This window comes from Daphnia pulicaria, chromosome 8 (assembly GCF_021234035.1).
Source record: "Daphnia pulicaria isolate SC F1-1A chromosome 8, SC_F0-13Bv2, whole genome shotgun sequence".
NCBI classification, from domain to species: Eukaryota; Metazoa; Arthropoda; class Branchiopoda; order Diplostraca; family Daphniidae; genus Daphnia; species Daphnia pulicaria.
This window is the reverse complement of record NC_060920.1, coordinates 15,537,608-15,559,686: the sequence shown is the minus strand read 5'-3', so window position 1 is coordinate 15,559,686 and position 22,079 is coordinate 15,537,608. Positions and strand designations below refer to the sequence as shown.

The window sequence follows — 22,079 nt, the reverse complement described above, 5'->3', positions numbered from 1 at the left end:
AGATTTCTCCAAAACGATCCGATATTCGAAAATGCCGGCATTAAAATAACACGAATCAAAAACACTACCTTAAAAAAAATAATAAATTAAATTTCAAAAACCAAATTGAAAAAAAAAATAAATAAATTGAAAAATTCTGATATCGAGAAAGTTGAAGAAAGAATGCGCGGAATGCTGAAATGGCAGACGCGGGAGAAATGGGCAAATAAACGGACGAGTGGGCCAATAACAAGGTATACACACTACACAACAGCACACACATTCCGCTGTTTGTTTCACGAATGGATTGGCCTCCTTATTCGCTCCTCGGCACTGCTCGATCTTTGTCGCGACCATGTCCGTCTACGCCGCCGCGTGTCCATTCGAGCGCGACTCTGCCATCGGATTCGGTTTCCTTTTATTTTATTTTTATTTCTGTTTTTTTTTTTTTTCGTTTTCGCATTGGCATATCTTAAGCGGACGGATCGACATTGTCCATTACTCCATTGGGCGTGCCCCCCCGGGCCATGTGATATTCAAATTTTCAAAATCTCCTCCTTAATTTGTAGTACGGGATTTCGCAGCGATCGATCCTTGTTTGTTTTTTACGCGATCGGGACTCCCGACGACTTTTCTCGCGTAGACGCAGAAGAAGAAGAAAAAAAGAGAAAAGAAATCCCGTCACGTCCGAAATGTTGTCTAGAGGAAGAGAATAAGGCAAGTTGAAGAAAACTTGGAAGAAACGATTCGGGCCCGAGGCGGACAGATAAATGCACAGTGAAGGAATGGCGATTAATCTTGAAGATAGTAGTTACATGGCCAGTCAGTCTTGTTTTGTTTGTTGATATTTGTCTGCCGAGGCTCGGTCGCCATTTATCAACCAGAGAGAAAAAGAAAGGGAAAAAGACACGGAGGAGGAGGGAAACGTGGTGGTGGTGCAAGGGGCGGCCTCATTTGCATTTCTCTCGTCTCGCAAGAAGAAGAAGCGAACGGGGCACCCACAAGACCATCAGGAGGAAAGAAGAAAGAAAAACAGGGAGACTGGCCACACACACACACACACACAGGCGAGGATCACTGATTATTATGCCCGTAGCGTCGCTCGGCGCTGGCGCGGCGGCTCCTAACAAGGAGCTCTGGGTGCCACCACCATCAACAACAGCAACAACAACCTACCTATCTTCTACCTTATATAAATATAGGTACTACGTGATGAGATGCCCCAGTGTGCGAAGGCCCATCCGCCCAGCTCGTCCTCCAACCACCACCCTATATGCATATTTGGGATTCGGATGGCCGGCTCTCATCCGCCTCTCTCATCTTCTTCTTCTCCTTAACGAACTAAAACAGAGCCGAGACAAAACAAAAAAACGATGGGAGAAGAATCTTCCCATCGTTTGGGCGCCTCGTTTGCGTACGGCATTATTTTCTTTTGGGGGAATAAAAGAAAATTTGAGTTTTTTGATACCCACCGAAAAGAGAAAGAAAAAGTAGGGACTATTAAAAATGGAAGAATAGAATAGAATGGACGTTGTTGTTGTTTTTTTGTGTCTGACTTGTATTTTTATTTTTAATAGTACATTTGGGTCGTTTCGTCAGTAGCTCATCTTTGCCTCCAGCAGACGATCCAGTGGGGGGTTCCAGGATTCTCTTGGGTTCGACGTTCATTTCATCCCGCAGGAAAAAAGGAACAACGACACACCGAAAAACATTTTCATTCTCAGGAGAGATGATGGAAATATTCGGACAACCGCCCACAGTTTAACGTTCCTGCACACATGAAAACCTCGGGGAAACAACAACAACAACAGCAACGAAAGAAAAAGAAAAAAACTGATTTGAATTTTCAATCGTCTCCGACCGACCGACCGAGGCTGAACAGCAAACACAGTCGCGGTGATAAACTTTTCCAGGTGTGAAAGACTAGATGCGCAGCAGTGAAAGCTCTCACCACCTCATATGTACACACACACACACACACAGACGCGCATATAACAAGCGCGTTTTTATGTGTAATATTTATGGGTTTCTCTTTTACGTGCAAGGCCCTCCTCGGTGTATTAAATAACATTTCACCAGAGAAAACCATTTTAAAAATAAAAACCAGAACAAGAATGTTATATTTCTTTTTCGGTCCAACATTTTTATTTTTTTGAAGCCGTTTCGTTTGTCTCTTTCAAAGCCACAAGTCATGGCGCGTTATCAAAACGAAACAACAGCACACAACACATATATTGTCTTAAGAAAATAGGCTCATTACGCCAGCACACAACAACAACCTGATGGCGCTGAATGGAATAATAATAAGAACAAGCTATAGCCAAGAATTCTCTTTTCGTCGTTTGCGTTTCGTGTCGTGGTAGTTTTGTTGTGTGTTGCTGCGGTGCCGACCGACAAGACCTTATAGCAAACGAACCAACGAACGACGACCTGAATCCAGTTATTAGAGTTTATATTCCGCCTTTTACCTGATATGTGTGTGCAGCTTGTAATGCTTATATGGCGTTTTATTGCTGCCAAAAAAAAATGAATCACGACCCGGAGATAAGCTTGTATGTACATACATAGTACTACTACACTACACTACACTACAACTCACGAGAGAAAAAAAAGGGGGGGGGGGAGACCGTGGGAGAATGATGACTAAGAACTTTGGGATTGTGTTTGTGGAGAGAGAAACGAGAAATCAGTGGAATCGTTAACCCATCCAAAGTTGGGGACGAAAGTTTTATCCACACATTTCATATCAGGCGGGCATTTATAGTATATCGCACACGAGTGCGTTATGACGTATTATTTGATCGAGCCGACAGAAACCGCCGAAAGAGAAGAACTCTCGTCCGCGTGCCACTTTGGCTATTTTGGACGCCGAGGAGAAAGATTGAAAGACTTTGACTAATTACACTGGACAGCTTGGCGCTGATTGTCTCTGCCCCCTTTTCTCTTGAATTGTTTGTGCCGGTTGATTCTGTTCTGTGTACACGCGACGGGCAGAAGATAAAGGTTTGCGACGACTGATGGACGATAGCGAGCAGCGAAACGGTCGGTGGCAATAAATGGACAAGCCAACCGAGAAGAAAGAAGAAGAAGAAGAGTTGACCTGCATTCTTTGAGGTTGACGGGCTGGCCGAGCCCGTCGTCCGCTCCATGAACGGCGGACAAGTTGGACGACGACATCGTCGTTTTCTTTTGGCAGCGTTTCGAGTCCATCAGAGCTATAAGTAAGTCATCCGCCACCACCGTTTCTTTCGTCCGAATACTTTCAACAGTTGACTTTTTTTTTCAAAATTTCTTTCAATCATTTCCCAAAGAAAAGAATTTAAATTCCTTTGTGTCGAAACTTATTTCCCGGGAAAAATTTTCTTATGGAGGAGGTTCCATCACACCTTCCTTCTCAAAGGGGGTTTGGTTTCAGTTTTTTTTTTTAAATTATGATTAAACGTTACGTCATGACTAAGGAGCTTATAATGTTGTTGGGATGTCAGCAGTTGCTGCTGTTGTTGAGCTCCCGCCTGTTTTTTTTGTTTTTTGTATTTTTTTTTTCTTATTATTATTATTATTATTATTTATTATTTAAAAAATATGACTTCACGTTTGAGGGGAAAATTCAAATTGAAAATTACGCGCGCCTCCAAGTTCGTTGGCATCGCAGCATTCCGGCGCCGCTTCTTCTTTTGTTCTGTCTGTGGTTGTCAGGTTGGGAAATACACTGCCGTCAGTTGGTTTGTTCCATTTCGTATTTTATTTTTCTATTTCAATTTCTCAGTTGTTTCTTTTTTCTTACCTGGAATAATGACTGCATAAATGTAGGTGGACGACGCCGAAACATGTCGGCCCGCCCGCTTTGAAAGGAATAACCAGAAACTACGGGGGTATATATATATATATCTTTCTTGCCCTGCCGCAGCCTTGGTTCTCTTGCCCTGTGAAACATCCCAACAATTCCGATGAATTTCGAATGCTGGAGAGCGGGGCCAAGCTTCCATTTCGACGTGAAATGGACAGGCAGGAGCCGGGGCCAGCAGCAGGCGCACGGTAATGAAACGGGAGGCAAAACTGCTGGCAAAGTGATTACGCCATCAGGACAGAACAGCCCGGACCCGCAAGGCGCCAAAAATCTCTCCACTCTGTACACGCCCAATAACAACAAAAAGGAAAAAATAAATAAAAATAAAAATAAAATGAATAAAACAAAACAAAATAAAAGGAAAGCCGAAAGATAAATTTTAAAAAATGGAGTTAAGATTTTTTTTCACGTTGCCATACGGCGGGAGCCAAGTGAAATTACATAAAACATCAACAATAACAAGGCGAACGCGCGTGGTCCACATTGTTACGAATGGGCAACATCAACAACGCAACAATCCTCGTAATGAGTTGCGACTCGTCAAGCCACGCCCTCTGACCCCGAACGGCGTCGGTTTCCCAGAAGAAAAAACAAAAAAACAAAAGATAAAAGGAATATAGACGGTGGAGGTGTAGTTATAGGCCGGTGAAGGAACATTGGAGGAAATTCTTCTTTTCACCTTCTCATTTATTAGATCAGAAAAAAACAAAAAGAAAAAGAAAAATCGACCACCAGCTGTGATGGGCCGGTCCTAAAAAAAGATGTGGCGGTAATCAGACGGAACGGCCGCTTCGGACTATAGCATCGAAGCTAATTACGAATCGAGTGATGGATATGGGCGCAGCAGCCAGGAATCGGCTTTTCACCACTCGAATAATACGTTTTGCATATTCGAAATCAAAAGAGAACAAGCACACAGACAACCTTTTTCCTTCCTTTCCTTGTCCATCACCAACGCAACTGGATCGAATTTTTTGTTTTTTTTTGGCCACGGATGACGTCATGGCCGCCGACCGACCCCCACCTGTATACAAAGCAAAAAAAAAAAGGTAAATTCCATCGCATGCAAATCTAGCGCCTTACACTATAATCAATATGCTAACCATATTGAATAATATTATGCGGCGCTACAGATATATACTAGGCAAGCGTATCATATAGCATTGTATATAACCCAGTTGGGCAATGATTGAAAGGGACCGCACACGCAAACTGACGTGAACGTATTTTTATATATTTTTTTCAATCCGGTTGTTTCTTGTTTTGTTTTTCTTTCGTTCATTATAATTGTCCTATTTTATTCTTTGTTTTACGGATTTGCATTTCCCCAGTTCTTTTTTTGTTATTTGCGCACAAGTCGTCGTTATCTTCTCTCTTTTTTTTTTATTGAATTATTATTTTTTAAAAATAATAATTCGACGATTTTTCATGTTTATTGTAGAGCTGGTAGTTCTTGTTACACCACCGCACGTCGTCTAATGGATATTCCATCATATCGGGAACCCGCCCGCCACCTCATTAATAATGCACCTGGCTGGCCCTGTCGGCTCGATTTAGTCTCCCCATTTCAAAGTTTTTCAAATTAAAAAAAAAAATAAAAAAAACCCGCACACTCCCGCGTGACCAAAACCAGTCGCCGTCGTCGTCTGCACAGCATACTCGGCTGGCTCTGCTGCATATAAGCTGAAGAATGCATTTGCTGGCGAGGACAAAAAAGAAATAAGGGAGCTGACTACTTGTCTATGCACGGCCTTGTAAATGTGTAGAGAAGCTAAAAGCGAGCTGAGTATGAGGAGCAGAGTGAAAGATTTGAAGAAAACAACAACAACAACAACAAAAGAAGAAGAAAAAACCCAAAATTCTTTTATTTTATTTTATTTTTTTAAAATTTTGTCAGAGAGGAGCTGCACTATTTTGAAATCCTTGCGGCTGTGTGGTGACTGTGACTGACTCGGCTGTGACTAATGAATCAACCGTGGCGACAGATGGACTCTCGAATAACCCTCGGCCTATATCGACGACATTTCTCCCCCCTTTCTCCAGCAGATCGTCTTGTTCTTTCTTTTTTGATTCTTTTGCTGGAACAACAGTTGAAATGAAAAGAGTTCGTCACGCCAGCATTTTACTGTATTGTTTTTTAAAATTCTGAGGCTCTTTTTCTTCATTTATTTCCATTCGAGAAAAACCAACACGATCCGGTCGCGTGCTGATGAGCCCCGGCCAGAATAAAGGGGGAGAGAACAAACACAACAAGCAACTGCAGCAGCAGCATGCTGTTCTGGTTCGAGGAATCTTATCGTTAATCAACCTCCAACCCTTATGTTAATGCTCTTGGCCTCTTGCAGAGCTATAAGACGACTGTTGTTGGACGTGCTTCTTCTTCGCCTTCTGGCTCCTGCTGCTGCTGCTCCTGTTGTGCGCAGTGGTAGTTTTGAAAGTGGTCGACTGCAAGCGAATCATCATCACGAAAATGGACATTTCAGGGGGCGACAGCACACACAAGAACAACCGGTACAACTTTTTTGTTTTCTTTCTCCCCTGGCCCGTCGCCGTTCATTTGAAGCGATGCGGATCGGACCGGTTGGAATTTGGGCGCCTGGATCATTAGCGCCGAGTCAAAGGACACGAAACAGACGACCGGTGGTAATAATGAGAGAGAGTCAACCAAACAAACTGTTCCACATCATCTTATAAATGATGATTCTCTGTTTTTTTTGTTTTCAATTTCTTTTTGTTTTTAAAAGATTTCCATCATCGGCGGCGACTGGACTAAACAATTGCCGGCAATCATGTATAATCAATATTATAGTTACATTCACACATGGCTGTCGGCCAAGGAAAATTGGGCAGCACACTCGAACTTTTGATTGCTCAAGGATATAGGAGGACCGACGGAAGGACGGGCTATGAATATAACAGAAGCACATTATGGGGGGGATTGAAGTATATGTTGTGAGCGAAGAGAGGAGATACAGTGTAGTATATAGGATAGGCGGAAGGATCGTCGGTGCTGGCGCCCGCAAGGCGACGCACTTGAAAATCATCCTCGTCACACACACACACACATCCAAGTCCCACGTCATCTGTTGTGTGTGTGTCCGACTCTTATTTTTATTTTGTATTTTTTTAATTTCGACTATTTTTAGGCGAAGCACGCGCGCGAGCGCACGGGGTTTTTTATCATTCCCCACCCCTCTCCCGTCCAGCGCGCGGATTTCGAAAAACAAACTCCCAAGGTCCTCATCTCATATCCCTTTTTCTTTTTCTAGATATCTTTCTCTTTAGCTGGATAGACTCTTGTGTGTCTCTTGCTATATAAGCAATGCCGTGTGGTTTCCAGTTGGATATGTAGATTTCCAGCTCTCTCTCTCTGTGTCTGTCTGCCTTTATCTCCGTTTGGCTGCCCAGCAGCTTAGAGCTCTTAAAAGCCTTTGCTTTAAGTTGCTGCTGCTGAATCACCCCAGCTCGATGGTCTGCTATTGCCTATTGGCTTTGGTCGCCAACACTAAATCAATCGCCAAAAGGGATGCACTTATATTCCCTATTGGCTTAAGCCGAGAGGGTCCTCTTATTGTGACGGCGGTTTCGTTCTTTAAGTCGCTTAAAGTGATTATCGGTGGGGTTTTGTGCAATTGTTTTCTTTTATTTTGACTGTGGTAGGGGAGGGGGACTCAGTGTAACTTGATAAAACGAATTATTGATTATAAAGATAGTAATCCCAATCCGTTCAGCGAATTTCGACCGGGGATGAGAAAACTATTTTGATCGTTTTTATGCAGTCGATTTTTAATGGTCTATATCGATTTCTTAAAAATGAAAAAAAGATTAGAAAAAGGTCGTCTGCTCACCTCGTTTTGTTACGAGTTTCGAAAAAGAGTTGATCTAAAGAAAATGATATTGATTGATAACTATGGGGAACCAAACGATCACGTTTTTTGGAAACGTGGTTACCCCGCAAAAGCACAAAATATCAAATTACTTAAATGTGGTTATCGTGTGAACTCTGGTTGTGGCTCTGTAGCTTAGTACACACTCTGGACATGCTTTTTACAGGTGAATAATTAACAAAGAATACAAATGGAATGATTATGGAAGCTTAAGTAGAAGAGAAACCTGTTGCAAATCTGTGAAATGTTATTTCTTGACTAGCATTTATCATGATGTATGGTTATCTGTCGAGATGCATGGCAGTATGTTTGCATTATGTAACATTTTCCCTTGTGCAGATTTCAGGTCAGAGCCAGCCATCATGTTCCACAAGACGTGCAAGTTTTGCTTGTGCTGTCATCAGCATCAATCTCAGTATCATCACTTGGGTAATGCATTTCGTTACTTCTATTACTGTGACCTGTTAGATATTGAAATTATGCATGACTTGTATACATGCAGTGCCTTATTACAATTTACATGGACTCCTTGAATTCTCCTGTTTATTATCAATTAGGGTTTACCCACTGTCTAATTTTCAACTTTTCCTTACATGTTCAATGGTTCTGTAAATCTTTTTCGTAACCCATTTTTTATTTGTTATTTAGATAAACATCATCCCACTCAATCTGAGCAACTACTGATGTTGGTCGAGTTACAGATCTCTTCTTCGCATATGGGTGTATTCACGAGGACCCTTTTTTTTCCTATCCTGCCTATTGGACTCAACTTTTCTGCGGATGGAACACTTGTGGATGCCTGGCCGTATTTCCCAGGCTTAAAGGTAGGAAAAATATCCATTCTCCATTCTTCCTTTTTGACTATTTAGTGGCGTTGATTAAAAATCGTCTAAAGTACGGAGTACGATTATTCCTGAGCTAGGCGGTTGACTGGAACCGTTTTCTGATTTTCTCTCGCCGTTTTTGTTCACTCAGTCAGGTTTTACTCAATAACTCATTTGTAGAACGACTTTAGATCAGGCTTGTTTTTAACTCAGCACAACTTTGTCTGTGAGTAAACAATAAAATTCAAAAATATTTGAACTTTTAAACACTTTATGCAAAGTGCAAAGCTAGGAAATTTTATGACCCCAAGAGGGACCTGCCGCCACACCGGCATCTCCTCGTTATGGGAATCTGGTAAGAGGGACACAACACATCCAAATTGAACACCGTCTCTTTTCCCTTTTGTTTTCGCTTGTTGTTGTTATTGACTTCGCCTCTTTTGTTCCTCTCAGACGTGGACAGGACTATGTGTGACTATATGGATAGATTCTCTCACAGATTCTCTTTTTTCTTTTCAACTTGGGCCGGGATTTGTGTTTTTGTTTTAAGTGTTTGTGGCGATACGCGGGATAAAAGCGGAGCCACAAAATGCGACGGTGGCGGCGGTAGATGGGCGATAAACGTGAAATGGGCGACACATCGATCGCCAATCGAAAAATGTTTTCAATCGTTTTAGGGAGGTGACGTTACGCGCCGATTTTTCCACGAGCTCCAGCCCAACACAACAATGCCGATGGGTTCTACAATCGCAAGCGTCTTGAGCAAGTGGCCTTTTTTATTATTATCATTATTTCCCCCCCCAAGACAACAACAGCCAGCACACAACCAACCCACGCGTTTGTACTACAAAGTGGGTACTAGCCAAACAGACACAAGTTGCCTCTCTCTCTCTCTTCAGATACATAGTGCCAAGGAAAAACAGCACGCATGATAACAAGAAGAAACGGTCAAGTCTTCTGAAGGGTGGAGGATTTTTTTTTCCAAGGGAAAATAAAAGAAAATGGAGTTTCGAATTTCTAGGTCGATGTGGAGACTTTTTTTTTATTTTGGGGTCTGTGTCTTGTATTTCTTCTTCTTATTTCTTGATGACCTCCATTTTTCTTTTTAAAAGATTCCGATTCTATTTAGCGATGCGACCAGCTCTCTCTTCTCCGGATTTCGTTTTGGAGCGTTGTAGACTGTGGATGTTGTTTCTTGTAATCGAGCGAGACGGGCAGAGGGACTTTCTGTCTGTCCGGCGTCCATTCAACGGGAACCGACTCGTCGACTTCCGAACTGGGAAACGGGCGAGTCGAAGGAAAAATTCCGTATAAATTGGCTGTTACGCACAGTTTGGGATTGATAAGATTTGCCATTTCCAGTCACGTCGTCTTTTGTCGTTGTACAAACGGAATTAGGGACTCTCTTCTAGCTAGCTACATCCTTGTCACACACACACACACAAAACGTGACCAAATCTTACTGCAAGGCGAAGTGTTGACTCGCTCAATCGAGGAAAGAAGTTTTTGAAAAAAAAAAAAAATAAATAAAAGAAGGAAGAAGAAGATATTTTAAATGCGATGATGCACCGACCGTCTAAACTTTGGCCTGGCGTCAGACGGACTGTCACCGTTGCTGTTTTTCTGAATGTTTGAAATGTTGCCAATGAATTTTGCACGACGATCGGTTCGTTCTTTTTTTTCTTTTTCTTCTTCTTATTCTTTTCAATCGACAGCAAATGGAAAAATCGGTATTCAGTAAGAGACATTTTATGCCCTTTTTTGGCCAGCAGAAAGATTAATTCATTTCGACTTGCGCTTTTCCTATACAACCCGGACCCGTGGAGGCCGAGAAAGTTGCGTCTAGTCTCTCACGAGCTGGCCAGCACCAGAATACTAAGAAACATTATATACGAGAGTCAGAGAAACAGAAGGAGAAAAAAAGAGATTGAAAAAGAATGATGGGAAACGGAGGAAAAAGAACGGCCGGTGCTGCTGCGTGAGCCTGGAAAAAGAAAAGGGTCTGCTGCTGCTGGAACTGTGCGTTGGGGAGGAGGAGGACGTCTGTTTCTTTTCACCTCATCCCAAGTTTCGGTTAGAAGAAACTCTTTTTCAGACATTAGTCGCTTCTTTCGCTTCTTCCCCCCCCCCCTTCTTTTTTTATTGAAATTCCCATTGCGTTCGTGTCGCTGTTCTGCTTCTTCTTCTTGGCCAGCACTTGACTCCGAAAGGCCTTTTTTTTCGTCTCTCCGTAACAAGAAGTTGTGTAACCAACTCTCCACACAAGTCTCGAAAATATATTACGTGTCGCTTGAGGCCAGGCCACCCTTTACTAGGCGACTCCCATGAATATTCTTGTTCTCTTCGTCGTTTCCCTTGATTCATTTTTATCTCTTTTCCACGTCCGCTAATTCGTCCGCTGCCGCCGCCACCGCCGTGTACAGAAGCACCGGCACACACCGTTGCCCACACACGGAGTCAGCTCCCAAACGCAGCAGCAGTCGGGAATACCTGCGAACGCTGGAGAAAAAAAAAAAAAGAAAAAACCTTTAACCGCGTTTTCCCTTTTTATTATCATTATTTTTTTTCCCCCCCAACGAAGCCGCATTGTATATTTATCCCGGACGGGACCGGTCGGAAAGACGGTCCTCATCTTGTCAGTCTTTTGTCTACTACTATTAGGTATTCACCTTCTTCTTCACTTTTTTTTTATTATTTTATTTTCTGTCTATCTACTTCTCCTCCTCCTCTCCTGCTCGTCAAATTATTTATATGAATAACGTAAAAATAAAATAAGGCTACGCGATGCAGCAGATTTAATGAAGGCGCCCTCGCCGTCTTCTTTCATATTTTACGATCGTTTTTACAGCGCCATTTCATTCGTCTATGCACAGCCATATGCTGATTTTCGGGACGTAGAAAGAAAGCCCAGAAAGGATGAGCAACAGTATAGACATTCGACTCTTGTGTGTTTCATTTGTAAAAAAAAAGTACGACAAGGGAACGGAAATGTCTATAGATAATTTCTAACCCCATCATTTTCTCTGCTTTTGTTTCACTCTTTTATTTGCTTTTCTTCGAGGCAAATTAAAACAACAAACGTACATTAAATGAATACACACATGTATGCGTAGCTGTTTCATTACAACTGCTATACGAGCTGCAATCATAAAAAAACGACGCGGAATAAAATATTTTAAAAAATAAAAAAGGGGGAAACGTCTACCACAGTTCTTCTAGAGAGAAGAGCGCAAACAGCTGAAAGTCTCTGCCGCCCAGCGCGCGCACGCCAAGTCGTTGGGATATTTGAGAGCTCTCTGTCTATTTTTTTTTTCTTTCTTTTTTTGTTGGCTGTGGACTTGTTCTTCTTCTTCTTGTCTGTTACTTTGCCACCATATATTTGAAGTCTCCTGGCATCTTTCAACGCCAACTGCATCTGCTAATCTGCAAAGCAGCGAAAAAATTGGGAGAGACGCAGACAGAACAGTTGGCCGAACACAGCGGGAGTGTAGTAGATAGAGACTCTCTACAGTATAATATAACATGTTGACTTTTCTGGTGCCCCCCTTTTGGCAGTTTGCACGACCGAAAACGTCAGCTCGACAGCTGATCGATTTGCCAAAATAACGCAACCGACATTTCTCCCCCTCGGGCGCCAATGACGTTTTTATTGTGGCGTTTTGTGGCGTGTTAGTTTTTTTTTGTTTTGTTTCCCTTTTTGACTTTTTGGCCTCAGTCCGTCCGTTCTTTCCCCTACATTTTCTTGGCGGCTAACTGTTGTTCGCCAATTTGTTGAGGGAGAAAAGGGAGAGCGAGTGACGTCTCTCTCTTTCTCCTGGTGTGAAACATCTCCGCGGCTGGACCATCCAGCAGCAGCAGCACTCAGCCGACTGTGTGCGGCAATTTGTCAGTTGTGTTGACACTGGGCAGACAAAACAGAGTGGTGGACCTGGTTGGCCAAACTATCGAGCAGTCCGGCGCCTCATTTGAGGTCCATTGATCACATTGAAGTGAAATTATGTTTGACCTTTCAAGTCTCTGATAGGCGACAGCAGCACCTGTGTCGTCTGTCTGCTGGTCCCTTTTATTTATTTGGTTTTTTCTCTTGTTTTTTAAGAAAAGAGAAAAAGAAAATAAACGGCGGGGGGTTCAGGAAAACAAAGACATGGACGATGAATTTGCTTAGTCACTTGGTCGCCTCTGAAGATTTTTGTATTTTTTGTATTTTTTTTTTGTCTCCCACTTTTTGGCTTTTCATCTTGTCTCTCCACTTTTCCACCACATACTATTTTTTTTTTATCCCGTGGACTTTTACTTTGAATAAACAAAACAAGACGCCGAAATCCAAAGATGGCAGCTGCGTGACGCAATTAAAAAAATTCCCATTTTTCTCTTGGTCGTCGCTTGATTCGACAGTTTCCATTCAACGGCCAACACAATAAGGAAAGCGAATCAGCCGAAAATAGGCCGCCTCCTCCTGTATCAACATTTGGATTTCGCCTTGCCCACAAAAATAACATCATTTATGGATATCTCTGAATATAACAGGTGAACCGTGCAATCGGTTTCTCCTTATAAAAAAAAATGATTCTTCTAGCAACTTGAGACTTCTAGGACTTAATATTTTTATAATAAGATTCGGTCATTTCAAATTCACCGCCACTGTCTCGCCTGCTATTCTCTTTTGTCGTCTGAAAAAAGAAGAAGAAAGCATTTGGCGAATGGGGGAAGTTCAGCGACCGAACCTTTTGAAAGTCATCTAAGATGTAGAAACTTGGGTCACATAGACTAGATTTTGTTTTTTCGTTTCGAGTCCTATTTATTATTCTACGGCTGCTTGGAAGATCAGACTTCTTTTTGTCATGCGAAGTTGTTTTCATTACGTAGCTGCGCGCGTTCTTGGCCAGCGTGGGGGTTGTGTAATGTACGGCGCGCACCAAATGGCGACAGCATAGCAACTAGAGAAAACACATTGCGATCATACTCGAGGTTCATCGGCGAGCAAACTGTCGGCGCACGGCAACTATTCGATGATTATCCAGCCAGCATAGAGAAAAAAGGAGAGAGAGAGAAGAAGAAGAAGACATGCCGGACACAATGGAACGGATAAAAAGAAAAAAAGAGGATTGACCACAGCCATCAGTTTGGCAATAATAAGGAGAAGAATAAAATTATATTGTGAGGCCAGTGACGTATTTCAGCCAGCAAAAAGCTTCGTCGCCGTGCGCTTTTCTTTTCTTCAAACCAAAATCGTATCGCAGGCGACAATCTTAGCCGTGGGATTTGGGAGAGCCAGTTCTCTCTCTCTCTCTCTCTCTCTCAAAACGAGTGGATGTGTGTGTGTGTGTGTGTGTGTATATAGTTGGTTATTCTGGTCGCGTTTCCCAACGGCTAGCGTGAGTCAACAAACAAGCGGTCGCTCTGCGTTTAGATTCCCGGTGAAAAAGAGCAAATGCTGATGCCTGCCATTTCCTTTTTTTCTTTCTTCTTCTATGCGCTTCTATCCGATATTGTTGTCAGCAATTGTGCGATTGTCATTCGGCGGCGGCGTGCTGTCCACAATCACGTCGAATGGCCCAATCTTTTTGCTCGTTAAGGTGAGACGGTTATTGTGTCTAAGCCGTATTTAAAAAATGTAGACTACTACACTATAGTGCTGACTAATAGTAGCACGAGAAAGAGAGAGAGAGAAGAGACAAAATCGCCAGTGACGGACAGGTTTTTTTCTTTTGGCGACAAGACGAGTGACAAGACAAGGAGCTCTTTGAAGTCATCGGAGCCGCTCGCTTGGCTCAGAAGTTGTCCACTGCTTTTTGTGTTGTTGTTGGCCCGTTGTTATTTGCGGTGTGACCTTCATCATGAAAATAACGCCCGCATAAAATTCTAATCTATTACGGTATTTCTCTTCGATTGTTGTTTTTTTTGTTTTTTGTTTTTGTTCTTTGCTTGTTGTTTGCTCGTTGTTCCTCGGCTGCTGTAGTTGACTGCGAGGTGGTATTTAGTTCGGCTGAGGGCCTAGCACAATCTAATGTTCTATGCAGGTCAATAAGCCAGCCAGCACACACACACATCATCTTCGGAAAAAAGAAAGACAAACCGGCTAGAATTTCAAAACAGAAGAATAACAAGACAAACAAGAGCCGAAATTAGAGACGCAAAAGATGAAAGCCAATGAAATTCTATAGGCCGAACAGAGAGAGATGATGATGACATGACTACTTTCTGGGGGGGAAGAAAAGAAAGAAAGAAAAAAAGGACTGCGCTGTTTTTGTTATTTGCTTATTTTCTCTGCCGTCGCCGATTTGTCGCGCCGTTCGGTCCGTTTCCTGGTAAAATGGAGAAGAAAATAAAAAAGGAAAAGTTTTATTTTTCCAATGAAAGGAATTTTGATTCGACTGGCCGCGGGAGAAAGCTTCACCAACGAGCGGACGCGCATATATACTCGCTGATGGCCTTTTATCGGGGCAGTCGAGACTCTCTCTCGAGAGAAGCTGAGCAACGGATTTTTCTTCGTCGTACCTCCTTCCAGTGTTATCGACTCCCATGGATGGCTCGTACAAGCCAAAGCACTTTAGACGGCTCCTCCAGTCCGACTTGTCTCTCATTCGGATGAGGGTCACCAGCACTCTGGACACGAGTGCTGAAGACATTCAAAAAGGGACTCGGGTCATATCCGATTGGGTTTTTCTTTTCTTCTTATTCTTTTTCTTCTTCGCTTATGACATTACAACATCGACTATTTTTTGGAGGCTGCCTGATGTGATGTTGGTGGGCGCAATGAAGACATATACAGGAAGGAGGAGAGCGCCGGGCGGTGTATTTATAAACACCGGGGGGAATAGGAGATGCGAGGGAGTTTTTGTGCTCGCTGCTCTACTTCCTCCTCCTGTTGCTGCTGCTGCTCTTGTGTGTACTTCTTTCGCTCCGGCACAACTCTCTCTCTCTCTCTCTCTCTCTCGCACTGATGGCTAACAATAAACAAATTACAGCCCATCAGTGTGTGCAGCTTCTCTCGACCCTTTCTCGTCCGTGAAAAACAATCCTTCATGTCTGTGCGCTCGTTCGCGTCCGCTGTGTGTACGCCACCCGACAATTCTCTCCCACCGGGTGAACAAATGTTCTATCCTCCTTATTTTCTACGCACAATCAAATTCGATTCTATTTCTCTCTCTCTCTTTTTACGCCATCTTGAATTCCCACGCACACGGAGAGAGAAATGGACGAGATTTATAGACGCGCGCAAGTGACTGGAATGAGTTCGAAATTCCATCGATTATAACCAGCCCGGCGCGCATCGACACGCTGATTTCGTTCACGCAATCTCATTTTTTTCTGGTTCTTTTTCTTTTTCTTTTGAGTTGTTGTTTCTTAACGCGGAACCACCGGTACCAAACATCCAGCAGAGAGAGAGAGAGAGAAATGATGAGAAAGGCAATTAAAAATCGATCGCCGCATTTTTAATGTTGCTGGCTGATGACGGGTCTTGCGCTGCACAGGCAACTGGTGTGGCGGTTAACTGCCCTCTGATGGTAAACAAAACTCCTTGTGCCATCGTTATACGCATCAACATCATCTGCTGTGTGTGTGTGTGTGTGTGTTTATACACACAAAGCAACGGGCCAAGCAGCCAAGCTGCCTACAATCTCCCAGTCTAAATAAAAACCTGCCCAGCCGAGTTTTGCTCACGACCCTGCAAAAAAACAAAACAACCCACGTCCACCGGGTTATCCAACCCAATTTTTTTTTGGTTTTTGTGTGTGGGTTTGGTTGTTATTTTAATGTAAAAAATTAACGTGAACAAACAGTTCGAGGGGAAAAAAAACAACTTGGACTGATCTTCGCCAGGTTCTCATTTCCTACTTCTCGCCGCCAGACATTTTTATAACAACCGTGAACAACAACATGTGTGACGACTTTCGCGTGAGTCGATGGCCAAAAATGAAATGAAGGGAGCAGCAGTAGCAGCAGCAGCTCGTTTCGTGTAGTAGTAATACTGTGGCGCCTCGACGTCGCGATAGATTTTGAACGCTACCAAGCTCAAAAATTTATTTCGACGCTGCCACTGTGGCAGTGCAGCTAACACTTCAATCACTCCCACTGCCCACCCACTCTCTCTCTCTCTCTCAGTTCCGAACTCATTTCGTAGTCGTCCCAGGCTCTCCTCCAGGCTGCCCCCACCGCGCGTTCTTTCTCTTGAATTTTTATTTTTATTTATTTCGGTCGGCTGCGTCATTTTGTCACACAAATTCTATTTACTGTTACGATTATGATTATTGTCCTTGTTATGTTATGAACTCCGGAACTGAACATTCCTTATAGTAGTCGAGGGGGGGAGCGTCAAGGAGTTAGACGCCATCTACCGTGAGCGGAATTTAAAAATCTACAAGACTTCCAGTTTGCACGATTGGTTTTTTTTTTTTGCGATGTTATTTTTTGTTTCCTGCGGAAATTCAAGTAGCGGAAACATCGGCAATTGGGCGCTTTCATGTCATACAAGCGGAAGAAGTCAAATGGCAAAGGAAGAATGGCCGTCCTCATTCTGGATGTGTTCCAGCTTGGTCGATTTTTGGAGAAGAAGAGACGAATGTTGCCGCTGCGAAGATTATTTTTGAGTTGTGTATAACACAAGGCGGACGCATCACACAAGACAGAAATCCCCGCTGGAAATGATAATAGAAGTTGATAGAAAATAGGCGTGTCGGGGATGATATAAAGTGGGAGGACGACGAAAACAAGTCAATGTTTTTGACTTCTTTTTCCTTTTCTTTTTTCTTTTTTCTTTTCTTTCATTTTCTTAATTTCTTCTTTTTCGCTGCTTTGAAATCTTCCGTGTCGGTTCTGGCCTTCTCGGTCCGATGGAGCGTTGGACGCCGGTAAACAACGTTAAAGCACACGATCGTCTTTTGCTTTCCTCCCTCCCTATACAGTTTTGTGTTAGGGGTGGAAGAAAGAAAAAGCCTAAAAATAAACCGATCCGCTTTTGCAGGACCGTCGGCGTCGCTGAACTCTCCCACTAGCACGTCCAGCCTCGAAAAATAACAAAACGAAAAACACCCCCCAAAAAAAGTCCAAATCAAAAAGTTCCGCCAAGGCACGAAATCTCCTCTCCGAGCTTTTACGGTCAACTTGGACCCGGAGACCGAAGAGAACTTTTTTTTTTTTTTCAAACTTGTTTGAATCATTGGACACGTTCTGCTTTGAAACGAATATAAGATAGGTCCCAAACTGAATCGTCATAGGTCCCTTACTACTGTAAATAATAACGTACGAAAGTAATAACCTACCGTAGCTCTCGTGTGCACACGCTCCAACCCTTTTTTCTTTTTTTTTTCTTTTTAATAACATGCAAACAGATCCGCATGGACTTTTTGAATGATTCTCTCCGGCGGCGACGTCTCACGGCCGCGACCCTAATGTCAAAATTTATAGATTTTAATATATACTGTAATGGTGATGTGTGTGTACTACCCGACGAACCTATATAGCGAGCCTATTTATGTGACTACATCTTATGCGTATATTTGAATAAAATGATGCAACGCTGACAAGGACGGACGGACGGACGGACAGACGACGCCAGCAGAACGCGTATGTAGACAAATACAAAAAAAAAGAAAATGTGGAGGGAAAGAAGAAAAAAAAAAGGAAAATTCTTTCGTCAGAAGCATTCACAATCCACATGAAAATGTTGTGGTATGGCATCACATCTTTTTTGGATGGCGGAGAGGGAAAAAAAAGCGATGAGAATGCCAACGATTTCTCCGAGCTAGGAAGAAGAAAAACAGGAAAAAATAAAAACGAAAAGGGGGAAATATTTCTAATATCGACGCTATTTTAGACGAACCGATCGCGAGTATTTATAAGGTTTCGAATTACTCGAAAGATTTCACTGTACTGCAGTCCTCTCTCTCTATCGCAGTTCCATCGGCAACAAACTAGTAGAATCTTTCTCTCCTAGATAGGCTCCTTCTTTGCCTTGCACCTTTGGCATTCCTGGAGACGGGATCATCAAACGATCCAGTTTGGATCTTTTCTTCTTTTTGTGTTGCCGGAATTCCTTTAAAAAACGGCGAGAATGAAAAGAGTGCGATAGCTGCAACCCAACAGAGAAATAATAAGGTTTCCCCCAGTGTCTTTCTCGAGTGTCGGCCGGCCTAGATTTGAATGTAGTGAACGAGGCTGATGTACAAGGAAGAGTTCCAAGCCAAAAAATGTTCACCACGTGAATGGATGTGGACGTCGAGAGACGCGGTATCGAATGACACACACACACACACACACAAGAAAGAGAAAACGCGCAAGACATTTTGGAAAGTGTGTAAGCTCCGCTGCATCCATCGCTGTGACACACGGATCCATCATGCGCCATAGATATGCACGGCACACACAGACACACACACTCGCCTCTATATACGTAGGATGTATGTACATAAATATATTTATACATCACACATGCGCTGCATAAGTATGTGTACAAAACATGTACTGCAATAGACAGGCGGATAGTCGGTCGCCGGTCCGCCGCGTAGAGGTCTACGAAGATGGATCTGACTGCCCAGCATCAACGGCCCAGTGTGTGCAGTGGGTACGCGGCTGAAATGATGAATGCACAACCCGGCCGTGTGATAAATCGACGGTGGGAGCAACAAAAAAAAAGAAAAAAGTTAAAAAAGAAGAGACGTCGTCGTCTAATCCCCCGAGCGCGCGATTGTTTATGTCAATCCGAGTAGCAGCTATAGTCGGCCATGTTTCGCGCGTTCGACGGTTATTTATAGTCATCCGCGTCTATACAATAACCGCTGTGTTCATCTCTCTTCTTCGTAAAGTCTCTTGCTCACTTGTTATTCTGGTTTGATTCAGGGGAATTATTTAAGGCGCAATTTTATTATTATTAGAACTGGTCTTGAGGTTTTTGGGCGCTGGGAAATCCGAAACCGCGGGATGTTTCGACATGACGAGGCCAAACAGACGAGGGGAACATACGGACCACAGAAACACACACATCCAAATGCGAGCTGGGGCTATAAGGAGAGACGACACTTAACAAACCTGTATTGTTCTGAATGTGTACTCAGTCTGTTTTCTGTTGTGTGCCTTAATAAAAAAACAAAATACGTTGAGAGACAGCAACGGAGGGGGTTATACATTTCTCAATTGCTCTAGTCCAGGGAATAATGTAAAATGCAACCCGATCCTTTTGGTCATACGGTCCGACGCCCAGTTGAATGTGTTTTCTGTGTGGCCGTTGAACCCCAAGAAACAGGATTTATTCCGGTCTAGGTCTATATGGTTCTGGTCATATATTTATACACAGGAGAACTTTATGGTTGACGACTCAATATTTTTCTTGTTTTTTTTTCTTCTCTCGAATGACTTTATCTGCTGTTTTTGGTTCGAGATCTTAACTTGGGAAGAGGAGAGTGGCAAGGCAATTTCAGTGGTCTGTGATATGGGCAAGGGCTTGTCTAAATAACCTCTCTGTGTGTGTGATTCCACCAGCACCACCTTGACGTCGTTGGCGTTTGTTGATGTTAACACAAGCAAATAGAATAACAAAACGCGGACTCGCTCAGCGTGAGCCTCTCGCTGGCTTATATATTTTTAGACAACTTTTTCTCGCTCCTTTCGACTCGAATTGAGTCGATTCTGTCTTCGGCTCTCTTCTCTATGCCAGATGAAAACGCTGGTCATTCAGCATCTGCCTTGAAATTGTTTTTTTTTCTCCCCCACTCGATTGGGAAAACCCAAAATGATCCGGAACACAACAGACAGTTCACTAGATAACTGAACTCGTTCGTGTTTTCTCTCGATTTGAATGTCCGAGAGACTTGTATGAGGACTGTGTACATTATAAGGTTTGCTCGACTGCTCAGGATATGGAGTGTGTTGCTGAACTGTTGACGTGTCGGCCAGCACCGATGCGTTTCGTTGTTTACACGCAGGCGAAGACAGCGGGGATTCTCTTACACGCGGCTAGCATCTAGAGCTGCTGTTGTACACCCCAGCCGAAAAAAGCTTCTAGCTATTATATAGCGTGTTGTGGTGGTTCTCTTTCCTTTTCCAGGGCCCAGCAGCAGCAGCATCCTTGTTACCGAGTGCAACACATAGATCGGGTGTTTGCATGGCCGTGTTGCTGCTGGGGCTGTGGTTTTTTTAACCCCCAGTCGGAACGGACAGCAACAGCACACACACACACACACATGTTTGTGCCGAGCGCCGGAACGATAAGACTTTGCTGCGCCAAGTTTGACTCGGCACCGTCCCTCAAACTTGTGTGTTTATTGTTTCATGGCCTGGGCGCTTTATAACGTCCTATATAGTCTCTCCTCTTTCTTTTCTTGGCTTATATTATTACCTCCTTTTTTCTCCCAATATGAACTCGAAGCCGTGTGTTTATTCCAGCGGCCCCGATAGAGCCGACTGTATATAACACCGAATGTCTTTCGTCTCCTTTCTGGCTCCATTTTCTTCTTTTTTTCTTAAAAAACAAATTTCCTTTCGTGTTTTGTTTTTTTGCCCCCGTGTGTTTGTGTGTGTTCGCTCTCGTTTCCTCCTCACACAATATATAGCGTGTTTATAGCGGAGCCACCCACCTTGCAGGCTTTCGCATCCCAGCGTATGTATTAGAGCAGAGCAAAGTTGTGTACAAGTATATAATTGAGACGAAAATTGCTGAGCTTGTCTGTCAGTATATACGTGCTGTATACAAGACGCACAAGAAATAACAAAAAACTTTTATTTCTTTTTTATCCGCCCTCCATTATTCGTTATACGTAACGACGTGATGCGTGTGAATCGAGCAGCCCTGCAGCTGACAACTTGCAGTTCACCGAGACAAGTGTCTCTATCCGGCCGGACGGGTTCGAGGGCCTTCGCTCACGTAAATCAAATTGGGAAATTATTATTAGAATTTCGACTCTCCAGTTCTCATTTTGCTCGAGGTATAGCCATTATTTCAAATCCCGATTTTTTTAAATAATCCATTTGCCCTTATTATTTCTCTTCCATGGAATTCTTTTTTTTTTTTTTTTTTTGTCTTGTCGTGATTCTCCAGAGGCCTCTTTCGGAATGTGATTGCTCACCTAAACACATAATGAAAATCACTAAGCAATTTTTTTAAAAAGCTAGCGTGTTTCAGCGACGATGCTGCGGTGGCTCTGGTGTTGATCCACCAGGATTGCAGATTGGGCTCGTTTGTGAGTTTGGCTTTGCAATGGCGACGTGCCAACGTTGATTTCTTGGATGTAGGAGTGAGGTTTGACTGATGGCAAGATGATGAATCTTTTCTTTTGATTCTATTAGTCGTCTGATCCTGTTAGTCGTCAAATGGAAAAATCCTTTTGATTTTTTTAAGTGAATGACGAGTGCATCAAAGGCCTGGGCTTGGGGTTCTATCGGTGGTGACCGATCGGAATGTTTAAAGAGTGAATGGACCATGGTGTGTATAGAATTGCACTTGGGAACGGGTTTATTCATTCTTCATTCTCATTTCTTGTAAACAGGAAGAAAGACACTTCTCATCTTTATTTATTCTTCTCTCCGTGTAAGATTAATCCATCATCT

The 22,079-nt window shown here is 43.1% G+C and overlaps 1 protein-coding gene and 1 long non-coding RNA gene across 2 annotated transcripts; both read left to right on the top strand.

Annotated features, from left to right (window-relative positions):
- The first annotated feature begins 2,928 nt into the window (after positions 1 to 2,928).
- LOC124352560 lies at positions 2,929 to 4,402 on the top strand. The gene is made up of 2 exons (XR_006921492.1): positions 2,929 to 3,701; positions 3,790 to 4,402. It is a non-coding gene; the product is annotated as an uncharacterized LOC124352560 (long non-coding RNA).
- Positions 4,403 to 6,580: 2,178 nt separating this feature from the next.
- LOC124312030 lies at positions 6,581 to 21,485 on the top strand. Its single transcript, XM_046776425.1, has 4 exons — positions 6,581 to 7,879; positions 8,053 to 8,142; positions 8,362 to 8,537; positions 21,320 to 21,485. The coding sequence occupies exons 1-4, from the start codon at positions 7,810 to 7,812 to the stop codon at positions 21,329 to 21,331; spliced, it is 348 nt and encodes a 115-aa protein (XP_046632381.1). The 5' UTR covers positions 6,581 to 7,809; the 3' UTR covers positions 21,332 to 21,485.
- The last annotated feature ends 594 nt before the right edge of the window (positions 21,486 to 22,079 follow it).

What these genes read in the sequence shown, in the direction of transcription:
- LOC124312030 (XM_046776425.1), top strand. Translation starts at nt 7,810, where the DNA reads ATGTGGTTATCGTGTGAACTCTGGTTGTGGCTCTGTAGCTTAGTACAC. An exon ending in TCTGGACATGCTTTTTACAG is followed by an intron (nt 7,880 to 8,052) that starts GTGAATAATTAA and finishes TCCCTTGTGCAG; the next exon opens with ATTTCAGGTCAGAGCCAGCC. An exon ending in ATCTCAGTATCATCACTTGG is followed by an intron (nt 8,143 to 8,361) that starts GTAATGCATTTC and finishes TTTGTTATTTAG; the next exon opens with ATAAACATCATCCCACTCAA.